The sequence below is a fragment of the Bombyx mandarina genome, chromosome 16 (assembly GCF_030267445.1).
Source record: "Bombyx mandarina strain Sakado chromosome 16, ASM3026744v2".
Lineage (NCBI taxonomy): Eukaryota > Metazoa > Arthropoda > Insecta > Lepidoptera > Bombycidae > Bombyx > Bombyx mandarina.
This window is the reverse complement of record NC_143222.1, coordinates 8,386,879-8,409,671: the sequence shown is the minus strand read 5'-3', so window position 1 is coordinate 8,409,671 and position 22,793 is coordinate 8,386,879. Positions and strand designations below refer to the sequence as shown.

The window sequence follows — 22,793 nt, the reverse complement described above, 5'->3', positions numbered from 1 at the left end:
ATAGACCGGCCACCCAGTACATATGAGTATTAGAGATACTCTTGAAAAGCAAACTATGTTTTCGCATTCTAGGAATGCTTGTTTTATCGGTTTTCCTTTATGTTTTCTTCCAAAAAGAGCATTTACAAACCCAAAAAGCTTTATATGAAAATGGACCGTCTTATTGTACAAAATATACCCTATAATCTATTCTAGCTACTATTACTAATTCTCCATCATACATACGTCCCTAGAGTTAGAAGATCCCGATTTTGTTTCTATAATCATTCTCTTTACTTCTACATTAAGAACTGATAGTATCATGAGCCAGAAACTCGCACAACTGAATAATAATATTGTTTTTTTATTTTATTGCTTAGATGGGTGAACGAGCTCACAGCCCACCTGTTGTTAAGTGGTTACTGGAGCCCATAGACATCTACGACGTAAATGCGCCACCCACCTTGAGATATAAGTTCTAAAGTCTCAAGTATAGTTACAACGGCTGCCTTACCCTTCAAACCGAAACGCATTACTGCTTTACGGCAGAAATAAGCATTAATGTGCAGTCTATTTCGATCGCTGACAAGGGCACGTCGTCTTTTGTACCAAAACTATTTAAGGGATTCAATGACCTATGAACATGAGTTTATTAACACTATTCATATGAGATCTATGTCTCAGGCTATACTCAATTAAACAGATGCAGTTGTAATGTTTTCCCTAATTCTATATTAAAAAGCAACAAAATCAGTTGCACCAACCTTGAATGTCTTCCGTTCAGGTCTACTTTATCTGTCTAAGCTAATAAAGTATTACACTACTAGTATTTTCTGAGTAAATCTCATAAATAATGTATGCGCATCTAAAGTGCGTTGCAGGATGTCTATCTAAATCGGCCGCCGATTAGTTTCCAAGTAAGACCGTTTTGTATGCGTCCCGATATTTAATTTTGTTTGCAGTACGTTTTTTTTTTGTCCGAATTTCGTAAACGGATGCAATAAATTATCCAACTAACATTGTTCTCCAATTGCCACCCACTAGAATTAATGTGAAGTGACAAAAAAGTATGGTAATGTCTTGCCGGTAATTTGTTTTCGACCTGAATGCTGATCAATAATGTTCTATAATGTGCATGTAAAATTTATACATGATGACGGCTTAGTTTGACGATCTATATATTTATAATTTTAAGCTCAGTTTTCGGAACTCTGTCAGCACATCATTATTAAATCCGCGTTTCTCGCTATGAAGGCGATAGAGAATATTTCTTTTATTTTTTATAAATTTTATTTATTATAAATTCTTTCTTGTGGGTGTGCTAAAGGCTTCTAAGAAATTCGCTAAAGAATAAGCGACAGGGAACTCAAGCAGACTTTACCACGATACTATGATTGCCAGCTGGTGGCTTTTTCAATTTTCACGTGTGAACACTATCAACCTGAATACTTCCACCACGCAAATGCGTGCGATACAATTTCTTCAGAAAGACGAAACAGTAGGTATATAACAGTATATAATTGAATATGCAATTTCGAAAAGGGCACATCTCTGAAAATGTAAAATGTTCAAGAAATGAAAAAAAAACTGATTATTTATTTTCTAAGCCAGTGTAAAATTTAAAATATTAACTTTTGAGATATACTTTAGTGTTAATTAACAATTGAAAATGACTGGAATTATTATAAAATGGGTGTAGGTAAGCCTCAAAACTACATGTATATGAAAAAACGTATTTGACAAAATATGCGACATGTGCCCTTTTCGAAATTGCATATTCACTTGTATCTTCGGTCTCTTGTCTTAAGGCTGACAGTAGAATTTAATTTGTGATATGTACGAGTTTTAGTAATCTTTAGTTAATCTGTGAGCTCATCTACCCATTGACAACAAAAAAAAGGCTTTAAAAGAAACCGGCATAGAAAGATTTGCATATAAATTTGTCAAGAATTTTTGCTTAGATATAGATGCATAATAGTTAAACTGGTTTTAAATACACCAGATTTGACCGGACGATAGGGGAATTATTGCATTAGCCGGGACAGTATTAAGTAATTTGCATAATCATTTATCTATGAATAGTTGATCGCTCGGTCGCAAGACCTGTGGTTAACTGCGATACAGCACTACGGTAATTGCTCTTAATTATTTTGTCTTCATCAACGGGATCGTTGACAATGTTATCAATAATCGAGAACGTTTTATATAAGGATGCGTCCTATTCTTTATTTTTTGAATTGTGCTGTATCTATGAAAGATAATATGTTTCTTTTGTTTCCCTTTGAAAGCTAGATGCCTTTGAAATCTTGTAGAATTTGATCTTTAGTTCCCTTTTGACCTACATTTGGTTAGCCAAATGGTGAGTGGTCGTCGTCGGTCATGAAGATCAGTAATGCAAAGGCATACTGTAAAGCCGTGGCCTAGCGTTCAAAAAAAAATTCTTGATGTCCCTTAGCAGACCAAAACTTCCAACTGATGCGCGAAATGAATGTATGAAGAAAAAAAAGAGCCTAAGACAAATATCTCGCCATCTCACTCTCGCACGTCCGCGCTTCGTTGACGGTGACGTCATTAACCACAACATGCACAATTTTTTTGTTAATAGATTAATACTCTATGGTGTGGTCTGCAAGTTTCAGGATAAAGCGCATATATAATTATTACTACAAATAGTTCAGACTTCATGTTTGAATGTCGAGATACTGTAAGTTCTTTGGATTGACAAACTAGCCCAAATGTTTATGTTAAACCTCTACCTCCTTGCATTGAATTCCTCAATGCTGGGGTTCGTGATTACCACTCTGTATCACTTTCTCTCGCACGATCTTTCTCCGTCTTTTTCTACTTCTGGCTTTTTATAAGGATATTATTATCATCGCTTTCATAATTTGCCACTTCCTGAACGAGTTCCAGTTTATAAACTGGCCTTTGTGGATGCGAGCGCAAAAACTTATGGACTTTCAAAAATTCTGTCGTCTGCTGCGCGTTACATTGACATTTATTAAACATTTGATCCTTTTTTTGTTTTCAAGGTTTTTTCTCATGCCCGTTTAGACCATCGATAATTCATTCATTTCATTTTTATCGTTACGTAGGGTATCTAGTGAGTCCGCATGAGTAGGTAACACCACAGTCCCGCCTATTTTTGCCGCGAATCATTAATGCGTTCCGGTTTGAACGGAGACTTTTACTCTCTACTAACTTAGTCTTTTACTAACTTAGTCTCGAGGTTCAACATTTACCTTATTGATGTCTTTATTAACTTAATTAATTCATTTAAAACATTTTGTGCTAGCGATCGTTGTGGGCTCTTTATTAGTTGATTTTACTTCATCCGTAATTGGTTTTATGAGATCATAGTAAGAGTTTACAGTTTCAATTTGATCGTAAAGGGTTACCGTTGCTAATGCACATCGATAATGTCAAGGGAACAGTAAAATCGCTATTTATCATTTAGAACTCTTAATTTGTTTTGGAGAATCTTGTCCACTCCACAAGTAGCAGAGCAGCAGACAGCAGATTATATAAAAAAGAAAATTCACAAGCTAATAACGACTGTGTAGCGTCTGTGTCGAGTTTTTATCATTTACGGGAAATTTATTAGTCAGTGGCCCCCCCTGCATCCACCCTAAGGATGGTATCCACGAGGATATCGCGCCGAGAGGTAATGACTCGTAAAATTGAAGATTCGACTCGTATCTCATTGATTAAAATATATTCGATACTTGTTTGTTGATAAATTTATTTGTTAATAAGGAAAGCAAGCCTGGCATTTTCATTTGAAAGCCCAGATTATTTATTGCTTTACGAGAGTGGACAGCTGAGTAGACAAGCACACGTTCTGCTTAGTGTTAAGTGGTAACCAGAGTCGACATCTTAATCGAAACACATGGGTGAAATAAATAAAAACAGTGCGTCTAATGTAGAAAAGTAATTATGCAAAAAAAATATCATTTTATTACGCGACTAGCTTTTGCTCGCGACTTCGTCTGCGTGGAATAGTTCACAAATAACGCTTTATTTTAGAACAAATTTGGTTAGCATAAAAACTTTAACATATAGACATAATAATATGCTGTCACGGACTTTTTCTTAGATCTTTTAAAGGGGAACAATCCTGTCATACATTATTTTAGCGAAACTTTAACCGTTTCTGCAGCGCACGCAGCGGAAGCTCTCAAAAGGGGGAAAAAACACCGATTTTGAAACATTCTTTATTGGTGCTCCGCTTGTATTAGTCTTAGCGTGTTGTTATATAACCTGTAGCCTTCCTCGATAAATGGGCTATCTGACACTGAAATAAATTTTCAAATCGGACCAGTAGTTCCTGAAATTAGCGCGTTCAAACAAACAAACTCTTCAGCTTTATAATATTAGTATAGAAGTATAGATGTTATTCCTTCATCATCTTCCAGCTTGCTTCAGCTAGGTTCGTATTTGATTAAAAATATTCAGAGCTATTATCAATTTTCGACTGCTCTGTAACTGCATTACTGTACGAATACAACTGACTTCTTAGTCACTAAACTGAACGCGGACGCTCAAAATAATACAATGTAGTTAATGTTCCCTCGCAGACCATACAGATTCCGCGCCGCGTTGATTCTGTATAATAAAATTTCGTATCCAGCTCACGTATCGTGCTGTAACATCCAATCGTGATCCACGGTCTCCTCACGAAGGACCGTGACGTCGGCGTCGATTGTGGGCGCCCTCGGATAGCAGTCGGTGAGATAAGACTTGCGCAATGAGTAATATATCTGTGACGTCGGTCGCACAAGTGGTGACATTAAGAGCATTGTGAGATATTTTACTGCCTGACTCGGTGGCGCGGTGGTTACCGTCCCTGACTGTTGCTAGGGTCCCGAGTTCGATTCTCACATCGGGCAAACCGATGTGAGAATCAGCCATCGGCTGTCTCATCCTTCAAATCAGAGTGCATGATTGCTTCGTAGCGCCATGTGGGATTCTAAATCGATACGGTTTCTAAAGCTTAGATTTTAATTTAACAATTGAAATATAACACACATCATCTTCTCGCATTAAAACTGTATAATCTCAAAACTTACTAATTTTACTAAGGAGAGTGTTTTAAAGGTTTAACATGTGATATTTTTAATATTAATCATCTTTGCAACATTTATTTTTTACCAGTTACATTATCTGTCTTTTAAAGTAAGATAAAATTATGTATTAATTTTGTTAACAGTAGTCAAAATATAGGTGAATTAAAAAAGAAAAAAAAACTAAGACTAAATTACGCTCTTTTGACAGTATTTATTAGAAAAATACTGGTGATACAATATGATTCTGCATATTAACTAAATTTCGAATATTTTTGGAAATTATACACTTTTAATGCGAAAAGATGACATGTAATTAATTACATTCAATCGCAATGCACAGTGAACTCTATTTTAAAGTTACATTTGAAATTATTACTTGTAAATTTAAATCGGACTGAACCACACCATAAACATATACCTAGTTCCATATTACATCATAAATAAATAAATAAATATTTACTAACAATCACGCCACGTTAACTGGTCCCGTGATAAGTTCGTAAAGAACTTGTGTTACAGATACCAGATAACGGAAATAAATGTAAGATTTTTATTATACACATACATATATTTAATATACATCCATAACCCTGGAAAATACATTTATGTTTATCATACAAATATCTTCCCTTGGCGGGATTCGAACCCGCGATCCCCTTGTGTAGTGACCATGTCACTTACCACTACACCAGACGGCCGTTAAAATTAATGTTACATTCAATATTCTAATTCTTAATCAGTTAATATATACAAAGGAGACCTCCGCATTACGAGTCTTAATTTATTAGTTTAGCTTTTTGTCTATTTCGGCGGCGTGAATCTGACATATTCGGAATTTTTGTTCACACCGCATCCGTTCTCGAGAGGCAGGCTGCGTTTACGGATAACGAACCGCGCTGCCCAAAGAATGAGATGTTCAGGAATAAATTATGCTTCCCCATTTTAATTGGGCAGAACGGAGAGAGCGTTTTAGTTGAGAGATTCCACAGAATGTGACCTTGTAATCGTGCTATGAAATCATGGTGTGTTTTAAGTGTTATGGGGCTTACGCTTAGAGCTGATTCGCTTCGAGGAAGTTCGCTAGAGCGCATGTGGAAGTGTTTTACATCCTTGGAGACTAGGGTAAGAACTAGGGCAGCTGTAATACCATTTCGAGCGCATTTGTTGAACAGTTTTTCTGATGCAGAGTCGCGACCGTTAACATAGCTCTTAAAACAACAAATACCAACATTTTAATTTTATACTGGTTGATTTTCATTCTTTTTCGTATATTTGCGAAGGAAAACATACATAAATTATGTTATTACTAATCTAAGATATTGTTTTATTTTTTTAATTCTGTAATTGTTTTCTTAATTTAAATGCCTAGTAGTCTTTACATTAGATCACCTCCTATCGATGGCAGAAAACTTAGTTTATTTCGAACACACAAAACTATACCAATGTTTCGTTCAAACAAGACCTCCTCCTTTTTAAAGTCGGCTAAAAAACAATCATACATTTATTCAGTACTGAATAAAGCACAGTGCACACGAGTGCCGCGGTAATGTCGCGCCCGGACGTGTCCGCGATAAAGGTTTTATCATAAGAAATCATCACGCATTACACATTGCCAGCTCACTGGGAACAATCGTGGTTTACGATAAAGCTCCTTGGCACGTTAGCAAAACATTAAATGGGCGCTGGGTTTTCATAGTTATAGTTGCTTTTAAATTAGATGTGGTGAATTTATTTGAATGTCGCCAATAGATGGCGTTAGTTGTAAAAGTAGGTTGCAGTAGGCAGCGGCTTGGCTCTGCTCCTGGCATTGCTGAAGTCCATGGGCGACGGTAACCACTTACCATCAGGTGGGCCGTACGCTCGTCTGCCTACAAAGGCAATAAAAAAAAAATTTAAATTGCGGTATCGATATGTTTTCCTAAACTATATACATACAACGGAAATTATACTTTGACTAAATAGCATATCGCCGAACCGTCAGTGGTGCATTAGTTAAATCAACCCGCTGGGGCTTACATTGGACACTCACTCGTCCAAGAATCTCCGAGGAGGGCGCATCTTCGGACTAGTTCAGACCGTGATTCGTGCGTAGTCCTTCGTAGCTGGATCGTCCACCCATGATTCGTTCAAGAAATCTTTCTAATTTCAAGACGAGATCATTGTGAAAATGTTGTTTTGATATTATCGCTAGACACGAGCGAAGCCTCCACGACCGGTACCCTTGTGAATGGACGGCACACATAACCACTACTCAATCTCACTCGTTAATCAATCTAACGTAACACATTCCGCGACAGCCTCCTTATTTTGTGCTTATCATTGGGGCAGATCTTAAGTTTTGCGCTACACCTCGTTCGGTTATCACATCACAAAAACTATTTTAGCATACAAATCCACTAAGTGGGCGAATAACGCGGCGTTTCGATCTGATAGTGGACGCAGCAATTACGTACGTGACACCTTGCTAGGCGCGCGTCTAGATTGTCATCTGTGTACACCCAGCTTTGTGAATAGTTTCCATTGCGCTTTGACGTCTATGATTGTAACATGGCGATGTCAATGAATTGATTTCTGTGTAATGTTACCGGCATTGTGACTGCGAAACTGGACGAGTATCGGTTTTAAGTTTTTGCGGTTACACAAATTTTATTGTAGATAGTATAAACGATAAAAATTCCCGATGATTCCTGAACCCATTAAAGCGAAAATTTAGGGTATGATCCCGTTAAGTAACAGCATTTAAAACGAATAATAATATTTCCAACATATCACATTCACAATTCTTCAATATATTATAACACAAAAATATATAACATGCACATAGGTAATTAAAAAATTGTTTGTAAGCGCTTATGTGATTTGTGAAGAGGACTTTATGTTATAAAGGAAAGCAATGATCAGAAATGCTCCTCAGGTTGAACCCTTTATTTCACCTTTTTTTCCCCCTACCTACTCACTGGTAGCCTAAGAGGGTAGACTAGCTCACGGGCTCAACCTGAGAGAATTTGCTAACACTAGCCCTAGCAAGACTAGTGCTTCGCAGAATCTACCACCGAATCGGAATCGCGACGCATCGAGAAGATTCGCTGAGAAACTCAGTGTGCTGTGTCTATTGGAACAGCATTGGAACATTGGGTTGGAACTCTTCGTCGTAATCGACCAGTTCGACGGACGGTGACCGGTGCTTGAGAGGTCTAAAAGCACCGACAGCGAATCCGGGGGATCCGACAAGACATGTTTTGGGCGACGGCGGCTTTGCCTTGCCCCGTCGCGGTCGGTTAAGTAATTAGCGGCGGCCACAAGATGGTTATCTTGCCGCGCTGCGTTTTCAAACCCATCTACCCTAAGGGACGTCTTTGGACCAGTCGCGATCCGGCTATGCTAAAAAAACAGAATTCATGTTATGCTACCCTGGCATGCCCGAGCTAGAAACTTCTAGTGATTCTATATCATATATTATCTATCATTACTTTGTGTTATAATTTAATTCGCCTCCTGGTGTTATTTAACTTGCTGTCTAGTGTCGGGTCTTAATGAGAGCCCACACAGTTTTTAATCTAGCATCGGTTTTTTTTTATTTTTGTCGCCAATCAATTATGCCTTTACCCAAATTAATCAAAATTTGGACCTTATGTACCATGTTATTCCGTTATAACCGTTTGGTATACCAACTCCTTTGCCTATCTACACCATAAAAAAATCGTTGTTTTCACGACGATAAAATAGTCGTGTGTTCGAACCGTGGAGACGGCGGCTTTGGTGTTGGGAGAGTCTTCAATTATCTTCAAGTCGTATTACAAAGCTAGTTATGATGCTATTTCAGAAGAATCGTGTTTTTACAACAACAAAAAACTTTTATCTAAGTTTTTTCCTTGTTTGTCGACGAAATTTACAAAACGTAGCAGACTTAAAGGGAATAAATCGTTTAGAGACGTTATAATAAACAATGAAAATTAGTTATAATCATCTCCGAGACAAATAATGAAATTAATATCTATATGTATATATTAATACGTGAAGCAAAAACTTTGTATCCCTTTTTACGAAAATTGCGCGGACGGAGGACTATCAAATTTCCCACACTTATAGAGAATATAGAGAAGAAGTGCACAATACTAATATTTTTTTTAAATTATGCATAAAAGATACATTTAATTAATAAAGAAAACATTACACACACTATATACCATGTAATTGACGCACACACGCATGCATACTATTTATTGTCAAACTTTTGTTCTTGACCTCTGTTGGCAAATTGAGAATAGATTAAATATTGTTTGTCTTTGTCAAGATTTTTTATAGTGTGTGTAGTCTTAGCGAAATTTGTGATTATAGAAGTATAAAATACAATCATAATAGTGTACAAACTTACAATTCTAATTAATTATAGTCGAATTTCGACTACTGCGGGACCTCTAGTTATTCATAAATGTAGTATAGATGGAATTAAAGAGCACGTCTTGTTTGAATGTTGAATATTTAAGATACACATATTTTTAATTATAGTCCGATTTACGTTAATCAATCTGCGCTTAGTACAAGACAAATAATGATCAATGACAAGTTTATATCTATATTATTCATTAATGTAATATAGATGGAATTAAAGACGTGCTTTGTTTGAATTATGAATATTTAAGATACATATTATATTTTTAATGATAGTCCCATTCACGTTATTCAATCTGCGCATTCATTCATACTCTAGAATCGTGCAATTTTTAAACGGTTTCAGCACATTTTTTTTCGTCTACTAGGAAATTTGACAAGGACAAATACGAATTATGTACATAAAAGTATCAAAGATGAAAAAAAAACACGCTTACCTGTTAATATGCGCGCGTGAGCGTGGTTGACAGTATTTTCTTCGGTTTTCGCGAGTTTTAAGCATGATTATTAATACTTTTACGGTTTAAGGTCGAGTTTTTTTCAATTGTCATTATATGAATTATTTCCGACATTTTTAATACTTTACAGTTGATGTGGTTGACCGTCGTTCCTTAAGCCGTAAAAGTGGTTTTTAATAATGACAGTAAGTAGTCGATGCAGCGTTCCTTCGACACAGTTCTCTCATAGATATACTTTGTCTGAGTGTCATCTGTCTTGGATATATTTAAACGTACTTAAGTTTATTTTTTTATTGCTTGTACGGGTGGACCAGCCCACAGCCCACCTGGTGTTAAGTGGTTACTGGAGCCCATAGACATCTACAACGTAAATGCGCCACCCACCTTGAGATATAAGTTCTAAGGTCTCAAGTATAGTTACAACGGCTGCCCCACCCTTCAAACCGAAACGCATTACTGCTTCACGGCAGAAATAGGCAGGGTGGTAATACCTACCCGCGCGGACTCACAAAAGGTCCTACCACCAGTAAAAAGTGTATGTGTGTATATCAGTCACCATATGCCCGAAGTTTGTGTTTTATTGCTTTGATAATATCGAAAGATTAGAAGTCTAAGGATAAAGAAAAATAAATAGTCTTTTCAATAGATTCATCTATATATTTTAATGAATAATTTTCAATTACAGCTGTCGCAAAATTTTACAGTCTCCGTTCGAATGTTCCAGAAGCCTTTAGGTAAAACTTGTTAGGTCTTAAATAAATAAGAAAATAAACTTTTAGTTTCGAATTTAAAAACAAATATAAAACCCATTTTCCGGTCGCGACCATCAATGATTTCCTTTTCTCAATAATTAATCAGACCATTTTCTTTCTTTTTTTTTTTTAATAAAATAATTTCAAAATGGCGTAGTTTGACAGCCGCGCACAGAAAATCTCGTAAATACACTATTATTGCGCTTAAATTAATGAATTTCATGGAAAATTATATTCATTTATAATATATTTTTTGTATTTTTAACTACATTTATTAACTATATATTACAAACTTTCAACTTACACTATATTCATCAATCGTGTATTTTTGCACGTTTGATTGCAGCGTTCCAAATATATATTTATTATTTTACAAATTTTGTACCAGTTGTCCACATAAATAAAGGTTAAAATGTCTTATGACGTAAATCTTTGAATTAGTTGTGTGACATTTAGGCTTATTATTGAGTCTGTATCAAAATCTTTTTTTTTTCTATTCTTACACGAAAATCCTAGAGGTTTTAGTTTATGGTTGTATTAAAACGCTTATCTGGCACAAAAATACCTACTGTCAATTACCTAATATGTATAAGAATTCCGTTATTATCCCACATACCATTTTGTCTTTATGCAATAAAGAGTTTTCTATCTATCTATCTATCTATGGTTTTCACTGACAGTATTTAAATGGATGTCAATTCCAAGGCAATTTTAATTTAGTCTTTTTTTGGGTAACAATATTTACGTTATAAGACACAAAAAAAATTGTATTTCTATTTAAAAAGAACACGACAATCAATCGTCCGTCAACCTCGTAGTTCAATTGACAAAACATACATATTTTGAAAATATGTCATATAATTAATTATTAGTAAACACGTAAATACACCTTATAATATTTATTTACAATATAAAGCAATATTATTTTAATTATTATTACTATTTGCTACTGTAAAATATTGTGAGGAATTAATTCGATTTTATTTCGATTAAATCTTACGGACTCATCTGTGACGTCAACTCGCTTCTAAACTCATTGTCTTTGTTTATTTTCACACATAAAGTTTTATTTACGAAGTTCGCCTTGAATAGGACATTATTTGAAACGCGAAATTTTATTTTTAAATTTCAGTTATTAATTTAAAATAAGTTTCATTAATCTCCCAATTGGATACTTTCATGATGACGTCACAAGACGTGCCCATTAAAATTTCACCGAATTCATAAAACGATTTAAACTATTACTATTGCAGTGGTGTGTGTAAACTAACGGTACTACGCGTGTTGCGGATGATGAAGGATGGCATGGGAACTTATGATGTACACATTCATTATTTTAATTAGACAAAATAAATAAAAATACATATTATAATCATTACTTCAAATATTTATTTCTTGGCTAAACTATTCCTCTCGCTCATTTATTTTAAACAATCGTTTTTGATACAAGACATTATAAACGGTTTGGTCCTTAAAACATTCATTAATAGGTATAATTGAAATTTTATTTTAGTTCGATCATTTAATTCATCCCATGCCATCAGCGCTCCCCATCGTGCCGCCTCGGTGTCGTTGACCTCTAACATAAGCTTAACTATTTACAAGAAATATACGATATCGACCCGAATAGAACTCGAAAAGAAACAAAATAGGAACGATATAAAATGTCGCGTTCGTCGCGGCGGATCACGGCTCTCCCGAAACGAGGCACAGTATAAATACAGGTATGTACAGTACGGCTAGAGTCAGTCCTGGGTCTCGACGTCGAGGCCGTTGACCATGCGCTCGATGCTCTTGAGGTCGGAGGCGGGCGGCGTGGCGGGCGTCGTTGAGGTCGGCGCATCCGGCGGCGGGTCGGCGGACGCGGCCCGGGCCGGCGGCGACCTTCGTGCCGGGGACGAACTCAACGAGCGAGCGCGGGGGGCCACCTGCTCGAACGCCGACCCCAGACCCGGCAGCGCGTACGGAGCGAACCTGTGCGCCTTCGTCAACGAGGGTGCCGTCGCCGTAGGGGGAACCGGAGGCGGGGGCAACGAGTACTGCTGCAGCAATGGGTGCAAGTTGAACAGCAGCCCCGGCGTCATCTGATGCGGCGGGAAGAACGGCGGCGGATACAGCGAAGGGGGATACAAGTACGGCAGGAGCGGCGGTTGTACCGGCGGTCCTAAGGAAACGTCCGGCGCTGGGGAGGGACGCGACGGTCCCGCCGGCGGAGAGGACGCCCGCGCGCCGCCAGAACATGACGAATCTGATCCGGCTTCGATTGCTTCTTCGGGCCCTGAGTCGCCTCCACCTCCACCACTCGAACTGAACCAGGCTGAAATTACGCATATGTCATAACCTCTCCCCGTCTATTGATCCGCGAAGTTGAATGCTAACAAATTAAACTTACAGCTAGTGTTGTGCTGGGTAGAGGACGTGGGCGGTGGACTGGCCGGTCCCCCGACGTCCAGCGGCCGCTCGTCATCTTCGTCCCTGGTGTCCGAGCGCGCTGTCAGCAGAGCTTGCCTGCGGTACACAGACAAACTACTTATGTTACCATGATGGTTTTGAAAATGCCAGATTGTTATGGATACATGTTTTCGAAATTAGATACTTTTTTCCCTACCTAAGCTGATAAGGTTGAGAGGCTATTTCAGCGTAACCTTAGCTAGTAAGTGAGCTCACGGAGCACAAACCGGAGTGATACTAACACTGACCCTAGCAAGAGCAGTGCTTCGCAGAATCTACTACCGGATCGGAAACACGACCCACTGGGAAGATCCGGCGAGAAACTCAGTGGGCTATGTCTATGGGCTAAATCGCTCGTCGAGCCCTTCATCGCAAGCGACGGGTTCGACCAGGACGGTGACCGATGCTTGTGGTACCTAAAAGCACCGTTAATGGATCGGGAGGATCCGTAATGACGTGTTTAGGGCGACGTCGACTGTTTACCATTCGGTCTACAGGATCAGGTATGCAGAGAATTACGTAGGATACTTTTTTTCCCCTACCGAATCGTTGGTAACCTAAGGGGCTATTCCAACCTCTAGGCTCAATCTGAGAAATTTGCTAATACTAGCCCTAACAAGAGCAGTGCTTCGCTGAATCTACTACCGGATCGGAATCGCGACCCACTGAGAAGATCCGGCGAGAAACTCAGTGGGTTGTCTATGGGCAGTAGGATATACACACTTATGTACATTAAATAACAATGCTACCTTTTTATTTTGACGTGCAACAGTGAACCTGGACCACCGTATATATTTTACGAAAGCACTACTTCTGCGACATGGCAGAAATGAACAGGGTAGTGGTACCTATCCGTGCGCGTTCACAAGACGCTTGACCATCATTAATAGACACCCAGTAGGGATATAAACTAGTAAACTCACTGAAATAACTTTTAAGTTACACTTCATGCGGAGTACTTGTTATTTTAAGCTACACCGGGTTTCCTAGACGCATTCAAAGTCGCTTTCTCTGTCCCTATATCTGTCTGTCCCTATGTATGCTTAAATCTTTAAAACTACGCTACAGATTTTGATGCCGTTTTTTTTAATAGATAGAGTGATTGAAGACGAAGGTAGGTTTATATGTATATAATAAATTACAGTTTCCGAAGCGAAGCGAGGGCGGGTCGCTAGTATATTATAAAATTAATTCAGATTGAAAACTCGCAATATGTTTGATGAATATGTTCCTAAGTTCAGTGTTCACACCCCGGGTGTCAAACTGTTGACATATCACGTAATGAGCCGCCACGACCCTCGGGCTATAGAAGGTTAATCATTTCTTAATGATAGTCGCGAAATTTGAACCCCGTCGTTGCAGCAACGAAATGTCAATGGCTTTAAGGTGAGGGTATTCTGAAAAAATTACGTCATACGAGTTTGTTTCACTTTTTTTAAACCGTATTTAACACGTTGAACGTCAAATGAAAAATCGAGTTTTTTCTATCAAGCTACAGTGTTCACCGGTGAGTCTTATCTTACTGAATCGTTGGGGCTATGAGGGTCACCCGACAGCCGCGTGAGGGTTCCAACGTAAACGCTTCCTACAAGCTTCCTTCAGATTGCGGCTATCAAACAAAAGGCGTATAGAAGTAAGCCGCGTGGCCCTTTTGTCGAGTCTTGGTTTTCAAATCCAATAGAAAGTTGTAGTTTTTATGAAGATTATAGCCTTTTAAAACATCTTAAAAACTAGACAGTAAAAGTCAATAATTTTTTTGTTTCCTACAAAGTATCGCATTTTATAAATTTTAGAATGAAAATCTGAAGTTGATAAAAATTACCGATTCCCTGATTTTGGTTTGGCCCGAATGGTATAGTACGCTAGGCCCACCGATAGGTCACATGGCGTTCAATGTGTTTTAATCTATTTTTATCATTACTAAGTTCATAGTTTCGATGCGACACTATTTTGTTTTTAACAAAATCCGTATTTAGCACAAGTTCACGAATGACTTATACGATGTACGAATAGTTGTGTAATAAAAATCAAATCCGTATTTTTTTTAATCTGCGCAAAAACAATTGAGATGTAGACCTCAAATCTCAGAGTAGGTGGCGGCATTCGCGTTGTGGTGTTAATGATCTCCGGTAATTACTAAACATCAGGCAGACAATGAAATGGTTAATCTGTCTACGTAATCAAAGACAATATAAAAAAAAGGCATGAGGAAATATCTAATTAATTTTCTTTCAATAAATAAAACTACCAAGGTCATCAAAAATATTCGTGCAATTAATGTCAAGAGTTTCGATAAGAACAAAAACGCAGCTCACATTATACGGGTACAAAACGTTCACGGAGACCACGTCCCTTTCGGAAGACATTAAAAGACAAAAAAAGGTTAAACGATTTAAAACGGTCACCCCAAAGGATACAAAAAGAGCGCAATTATTTGCCTTCTGTCGCTCCGTTAAACAAACAACTCTTTATCATGTGTATTGTCTTACGGAGCCCCAAAATCGTCCGCGTCTTCCCGCCGGGCTCCCCGGCGCCCTGATTACCGGGGTTCCGCACTAAATTCATTTTATTAACTCGTCTCATCGCCGCGGCTCATAGAATTTAATTTGTGCCACCCTTGATATTTAGGGCTGGCGATTTAGGAAAAAAAACCATTTTCCTTCTATTGAGTTTTAGGGCATCGGTTTAAAAACGATCATATTATAGTCATTTTGGATGTTTTCAAATATACCTAATTTCAAAGGTACTGGTGTATATGAACTGATATCACCATGATTGAGCAGCATAAGCTCACCCCCCAGTTATGGTGAATCCAGAATAGCCTCTCGAGGCTAATGGCAGATAGGTAAGTAAAGAAATATATCACCGTGCTGCCTATTTCTGCCACGAACTAGTAATACGTTTCGGTTAGATGGGTGACACAGCTATTATTATAAAATACATTAGGGATTTTGATCTAACGTCTTAGGTAGGTAACAGCATTCATTCTATGATTTTTATGGGCCATAATAGCCACTTAACAATAAGTAGGCCGTCTGCCAATTTGCGCCAAATTCCTTTTTTTAGGAAAATGTAATAGAATAGATAGATCTTCTTATGTTGTTTACATTCTCTTGTTTGATCCCCAAATTGCATTCCACCTCAATCAATATGATTGAAGACCAAGACCATATATCTGTGTTTTATCTCAATCTCATCAAGGTTGACTCTTTATTAAGCACTGTTTGGACTCAACACCTTCTGCTCATCTACGATAATTTAAAAATTCAGTGTCAACCCTAACTTAAACTGTTCGCATTAGGGTGTTCACGTTACAATGTAAACTTGTGGCGCTGGGGTGGCTCGCCTTGTAATTTTGTCAAATTTTTATCCCCAAAAATATCCCTAAAGTGACGCGGTTTGTTCGTATACCCTCTGCATTAGGGTTCATCGTCGCAACCCGACGAGACAAGGGCAGTATATTAAGTAGGTGTTTTGACTCTTGTTTTATTGTTTCCGAGAGATTTTTATTCTTTTAACACGTAACGTTGCTTCGGGCAAAACGAGATGAAAAGGGAACACATTGATAAGAACTGTTAGAATCTGTTGCTTCCGTTCTATATGATTGAGGCGATTTCAATTGAGATTATCTCTTATTAGACGGTGGGCCATGTTATACTCCGGCTCCGTCAGGTACCAACAAAGCGGCTGTTTCGGATGGATTAATAGGTTTTTGTTCGCAAGACTGAGCATACAGTCGCAAGCTTTGCAGCGGCATCCAAGCTAATAGTGAGCACTCTTAACTCTTGCCTACTAAGCTTTTTTTCCTACCTAAGCTGAGAGCCTGGAGAGGCTATTTCAACGTAACCTTAACTAGTAGGTGAGCTCACGGAGCTCAAACCTAACGACGTTGCTAACACGAACCCTAGCAAGAGCCGTGCTTTTCGTCGCAAGCGACGGGTTCGGCGAGAACGATGGCCGGTGCTTGAGGTACCTAAAAGCACCGTCAGTGGATCGGGAGGACCCGAAATGACGTATTTGGGGCGACGACGGTGACGTCGACTACTTTCCATTCTGTCCGCAGGAACGGGAATGCTACTGAGCCGTCTCGTCTGCTCGTAAGTAATAGTAAAATATGACAGTGGATGGAAATCAACATTTAGAATGTAGGGTTGGCAGAAAAATTAACGAAAAGAAAGTAATCTAAGAATATACGCCTTTATTATATATAGATGCTATATAGTGTTTGGGTTTGTGGTTTTGGACTAGACTGGCACTATACCATATCTTCCCTTGGGTGTCGAAAAGGGTGATTAAGCGGGGAAATGGGCAGCATCATTCTCTGACTAGTACGTTATTGAACTACGATCGCCAACTGAGTTTTACTAGTGGTAAGGTAAGTAAGCTTGCCCAGACAAATAACCTATTATATATATCCTGTCTATTTCGGCCGTGAAGCAGTAACGTGTTTCGGTTTGAAGGGTGGAGCAGCCACTGTACTCAAAAATTGCAATTTGGAACTAATTTCTCAAGGTGGGCGACAGCATTTACTTTGTCGATGTCTATTGCCTCCAATTATCACGTAGCATCAAGTGAGCCGTGACCTCGTCCACCCATCTAAGCCAGCTGTCGGCAACCTTGTCAACTTAAATAAATATTGATAACACACAATTTATATTTATTCAGAGCCAATTTTTATTACATATTTTTTATAGCCTTTTGTTTTAAAATAATATTCCGTGACTGAACTAAGCATTTCGCGGAAGAGCCGTAGCTAAGAAGTCAGAGCCGCATGCTCGCTAGCCGCGGGTTGCTGACCACAGATTAAGCAATAAAAAAAAAAAAGAACTAACCGTATTAAACACACGATATTTTCGTTTGCGACTGTCAAATGTGAAAGGTTGATTTAGAAAGGTTGATTTAGGATTTGTATTTAAAAAAATTAAGATCAAAGTTTGTGTAGCACATTTAGCAAATAACATAAAAAGCATACAATTTTTTATTTTGAAATCCTTTAACAATCGCCTCGGAATTGAGATGATAATTTCAGTTCTTTAACACAATGGCCGAGGCATGTGTCCGCTACAGAGCGTGTAGTTTGTCAAAACAGTCACGTCGGGTCACTTCCGGTCGGCCATTTTGTAAGACGGCCGCAGCTTCCGGTCGCCGGAGGGCGCCTGTATACGGTCATCCGGTGCGAAATGTTGTGTAAGCGAATTAAAGATTCCTTAACGTCCGTCCAAAAGGCCGTTTAACTGAATCTGAAGTGATTTTGTTGGTCGTGGAATATTATAATTTCAAAAACATCACTTCGTTCGATATTTTACCAAATTATTGCATGTACTTTAATAAGTTACATGGAGCTATTAGTGCAAAATCAGATATCTTTGCTATCAATCGCGAGGCCATGGATTAACACGAACCATCATTCCGTAGAATCGCATAACGACCGCGAGGTACTAACAGATGGTTATCCGCCACTAATTGAGTTCTTGTTCGAATTTCAAATAAGTTAGCGGAACGGCGGCCTATCCCCACGGGCGGCGGCCGATAGCAAATTATGCGGTGAAAAAAAAACCAAAGCTGATTTTATCGCGGAAATCCAATTTTCTCCCTCGCACGCTAAAGACGCTGGAAAAAAGAGCCAAGTCGTATGACTCCACCGTTTCGAGCCGTTACCCGCCATGTTTAAACTTTGAACACGAATAAGGAGGCGCCGGATTGGTTTAATTTGAATTTGGAACGGCGCCGAGCGTGTTGGCATCGGGTGCTCGGAAACGCCGCTCGTGCCCTAATTAATTTGGAGAGAGATTCACAGATACGAAGCTAATTTAGTTAGCTTTTAACTTTACTTAAATAGTCGGCAGTTTTCGCCTTCATTAATCATTCAGTCGCCTTTTAGTTATGAACGCCGCCCACAACGTGGATTCGTAATTGAATTTTAAAACGTAGATTAAGCGCATTAGAGGTCTTATTTATTCAAAGCGTACGGTGCATGAGGATTTAAACATCGCTCTAAAACCCCGGGTACTATTTTTGGTGTTTTTTTTTAATTTTGCAAGGTATTTTTATCTCTACGAGCTATGAGCTGAAAAATGATCTTCAGTCACCTCCTAACTAATGCTTTTTTGTCTTAGAAAGAAAACTGGATCACACTGTACCCAAGAAATCAAAATAGGATCATCATCACTAGGAATTGTAAACTTCTAATTAAAAAAATAATATTTATTTATTTTGTATTTTACATTACGCATTACTTTATTTAATATTACATTAAATATTTTTCGACATTTCAAAAGTATCGAGGAAGAAGTTCACCAAAATGAGTGAGTAATTTTTAAATATAATATAATACTTTGAAGGAGTTTGAAATACTTTGAGGAAGTTATTCGAGGACCGCAATCAAAGACTATAAGGTTTCTCTTCGTGATTGTTCGCAAGAGTTACGAAATCATTGGCGCAAGTTGTTTACGGGACAGATTTGGAAACGGCTACAAAAAATATATATTTAAAATATCTTTGAACAATCGTTCTATGATTTTTATCGATTTTCTTTACCCTGACTCCGGTTACCGGGTTTTCTTATGAATTTTCATGAATTCTATGTCAAATGACGAGATCTTTTTTTCTAAAGTTTTTCTTTATGTTACTCGTAGCAAACTCAAATCGTAGTGCATATATATTTTGGGCGTAACTGTTTCACGTTACTGGTGGTAGGAGCTCTTGTGAGTCCGCACCGGCAGGTACCACCACCACCCTGCCTATTTCTGCCGTGCAGCAGTAATGCGTTTCGGTTTGAAGGGTGGGGCAGCCGTTTTAACTATACTTGAGACCTTATATCTCAAGGTGGGTGGCGGCATTTACGTTGTAGATGTCTAGGGGCTCCATTAACCACTTAACAATAGATGGGCTGTGAGGTCGTTCACCCATCTAGGTTTAAAAAAAACGTTAGTTAGTTTTTTATTTATTGTTTATTTTACTATCTTGCACTTAACTTTTGTATTTTGTCGGTTTAGCATTTTGTTTAGTGAATTTTGTAATTTAGCCTTAATTTTTATTTTGGTTTCTGACTAAATCATTATTATTATTCAATATTTATCATAGATCTCTTGATGACACTGATGACTCTACTATTTTTGCATTGAATTTATTTCTATCTTCTACATAGTAATTATTTATCTTCAATGTAGTCTAGTAAATATATTCTATTCGGTGTAGACTTGATTTTTTTTTTATAATTAATTTATTTTAGATGATCGCAATAAAAATACATTGCGATATAATTAATCGCCTGTATCCTAGACTATAGATAATTTGTTGTTAAAATAAATTTTATAATTAATTTTCTTTGTTGACATTTTGCAAGTCCGGGCTGCTGGGTGATTCATCTTGCCTATTTATGCAGGGGATTGACTCCAGTTTTTAAAGTAAGATGGTCGGTGCGTACGGAAACAAGTCTCCATTATTGATTGATATCTTAAGTTAAGTCGTCGTGATCTTAATGAAAAGATAAGACGCCTGCTGTGTTCGTATAGAGATATGTGAATATGTCTGCGTTCAGATCCCGCAGATAGGTACTAACTAAGCTTTGTAATGAAATACGCATATAAAATATGTTCACGTAACACTTTTTTTTTTATTGCGTAGGTGGGTGGACGAGCTCACAGCCCTCCTGGTGTTAAGTTGTTACCGGCGCCCATAAACATCTAGAACGTAATTGCCGCCACCCACCATGAGATATGAGTTCTAAGGTCTCAAGTATAGTTACAACGGCTGCCCCACCCTTCAAACCGAAACGCATTACTGCTTCACGGCAGAAATAGGCAAGGTGGTGGTACCTACCCGTGCCGACTCACAAGACGTCCTACCACACTATGAAGGAATATCTTCGTGAGATAAAAACAAAAACCGACAAAATTTGCTTAATTCCTATACAATGGACTTGAAAGCGACCAAATAAGATTTGAATTGACGGCGTTCACAATTTGGTAAATGAGCTGCGGTAACATAAGTGGCCAGTGAGGTTATTATAAATTGCTTGCTGATTGTTTTTTTTAAATTTTTTTATTCCTTTAGTATTTTAACTTGTTTATATTGGTGAGGGCCTTTAATTGGCTTTTTGTTTCTATTATTTTATTATATTCTGTTGCATTAGCTATTGGTTCTTTTTGTAATAAATAAATAAAAAATAAATAAATATATACATATTGCAAAGGTTAAAGACTTACTTCTTTTCTCTTTTCCCAGCTCCGGTGTCCCGGAAACCCTTCGCGAACGGGTTGTTGTCGATTTTCAGTTGTGTTATCTGCAAATAAGGTTGGTTTTCATTTGTGATCTTCATTTGTTTGTTTAGCTTACGACCGCGGGTTATCGGAAGTTTTTAAATTACCTTTCAACTGTGAATCAGAGCATAAAGGTGTACTATCATGGACCACTGCGAGCTACTGCGCCTCCCGTTTCTCCCTTTTTTCTATCCTTTACTAATTCCTGGTGGTAGGACGTCTTGTGAGTCCACACGGGTAGGTACCACCACCCCGCCTATTTCCGCCGTGAAGCAGTAATGCGTTTCGGTTTGAATGGTGGGGCAGCCGTTGTAACTATACTGAGACATTAGAACTCGCATCTCAAGGTGGGTGGCGGCATTTACGTTGTAGATGTCTATGGGCCCCAGTAACCACTTAACATCAGGTGGGCTGTAAGCACGTCCACCCATCTAAGCAATAAAAAAAAAAAAAACTTCGTAGGGCCTCAATCGAGAATCGAGAATTATTTTTATTTAATTCCGAGCATTTTCATATTTATCTACCTTTTAAACCTTCTCTGGACTTCCACAAATAATTCAAGACCAAAATTAGCCAAATCGGTCCAACCAGCCGTTCTCGAGTTTTAGCGAGACTAACGAACGGCAATTCATTTTTATATATATAGATACATAGAAGATAGATATGCTCACGGATGTCTACGGTTGGCAGTCTGGATAGCAAAGCCGTTGTTAATATAAAATTTGAAGGTCTTAGTGGGTCGTCGTTAAATTTACCAACCTTTTCATTCTGGTACGCTGTAACAGCGATGAACTCCGTCTCTTTGAAGACGTACGTCCTAAACGTGGAGTAGGGCAGCTTGAGGATGTCGTTGGCTCGCACCAGGTGGAACCTCGGCTGGTACTTGTGCATCGAGTTCAGGATCGTCTGCGTAACACACTTCACACAGCTTAGGACATTGATGCTAGAGGATGTTGGCATATTTCTTTTTTTTTTAAATCGCTTTCTAAGGTATTTACTGGTGGCAGGACCTCTTGTGATTCCGCACGGGTAGGTACCACCACCCTGCCTATTTCTGCCGTGAAGCAGTAACGCGTTTCGGTTTGAAGGGTGGGGCAGCCGTTGTAACTATACTTGAGAACTTAGAACTTATATCTCGAGGTGGGTGGCGCATTTACGATGTAGATGTCTATGGGCTTCAGTAACCACTTAACACCAGGTGGGCTGTGAGCTCGTCTACCCATCTAGCAATATAAAAAAAAGTATGGAGCTGTTGCTAGATGAAAGGTCATTCCAATATTTCGATATCAAGTTTCAAGGTCGTTAGTGGTACTCGCTTCGTGATATCCATAGAATCCGGTATCCACTTATAACCAGGTGAGATGCAAGCTCGTATAACCACGAAAACAACGCTGGATGTTTCAATTCCATAATCAAACCAACATTTATTATGTT

General features: G+C 38.3%; 1 protein-coding gene across 7 annotated transcripts in view; it reads right to left on the bottom strand.

Annotated features, from left to right (window-relative positions):
• Positions 1–10,531: 10,531 nt before the first annotated feature.
• Positions 10,532–22,793, bottom strand: part of LOC114250365 (T-box transcription factor TBX2) — a 128,929-nt gene continuing 116,667 nt past the window's right edge. For 4 of the 7 annotated variants that reach the window (XM_089733890.1, XM_028184194.2, XM_028184193.2 and 1 more), the window contains 4 exons: positions 22,119–22,277; positions 21,306–21,382; positions 13,040–13,173; positions 10,532–12,964 (listed from right to left, as the gene is read on the bottom strand). In XM_089733890.1, coding sequence (XP_089590016.1) covers positions 12,393–12,964; positions 13,040–13,173; positions 21,306–21,382; positions 22,119–22,277 — 942 coding nt within the window. In that variant the 3' untranslated portion in view covers positions 10,532–12,392. The remainder of the gene's footprint in view (positions 12,965–13,039; positions 13,174–21,305; positions 21,383–22,118; positions 22,278–22,793) is intronic. The other 3 variants (XM_028184196.2, XM_028184199.2, XM_028184197.2) reach the window with 2 other exon arrangements.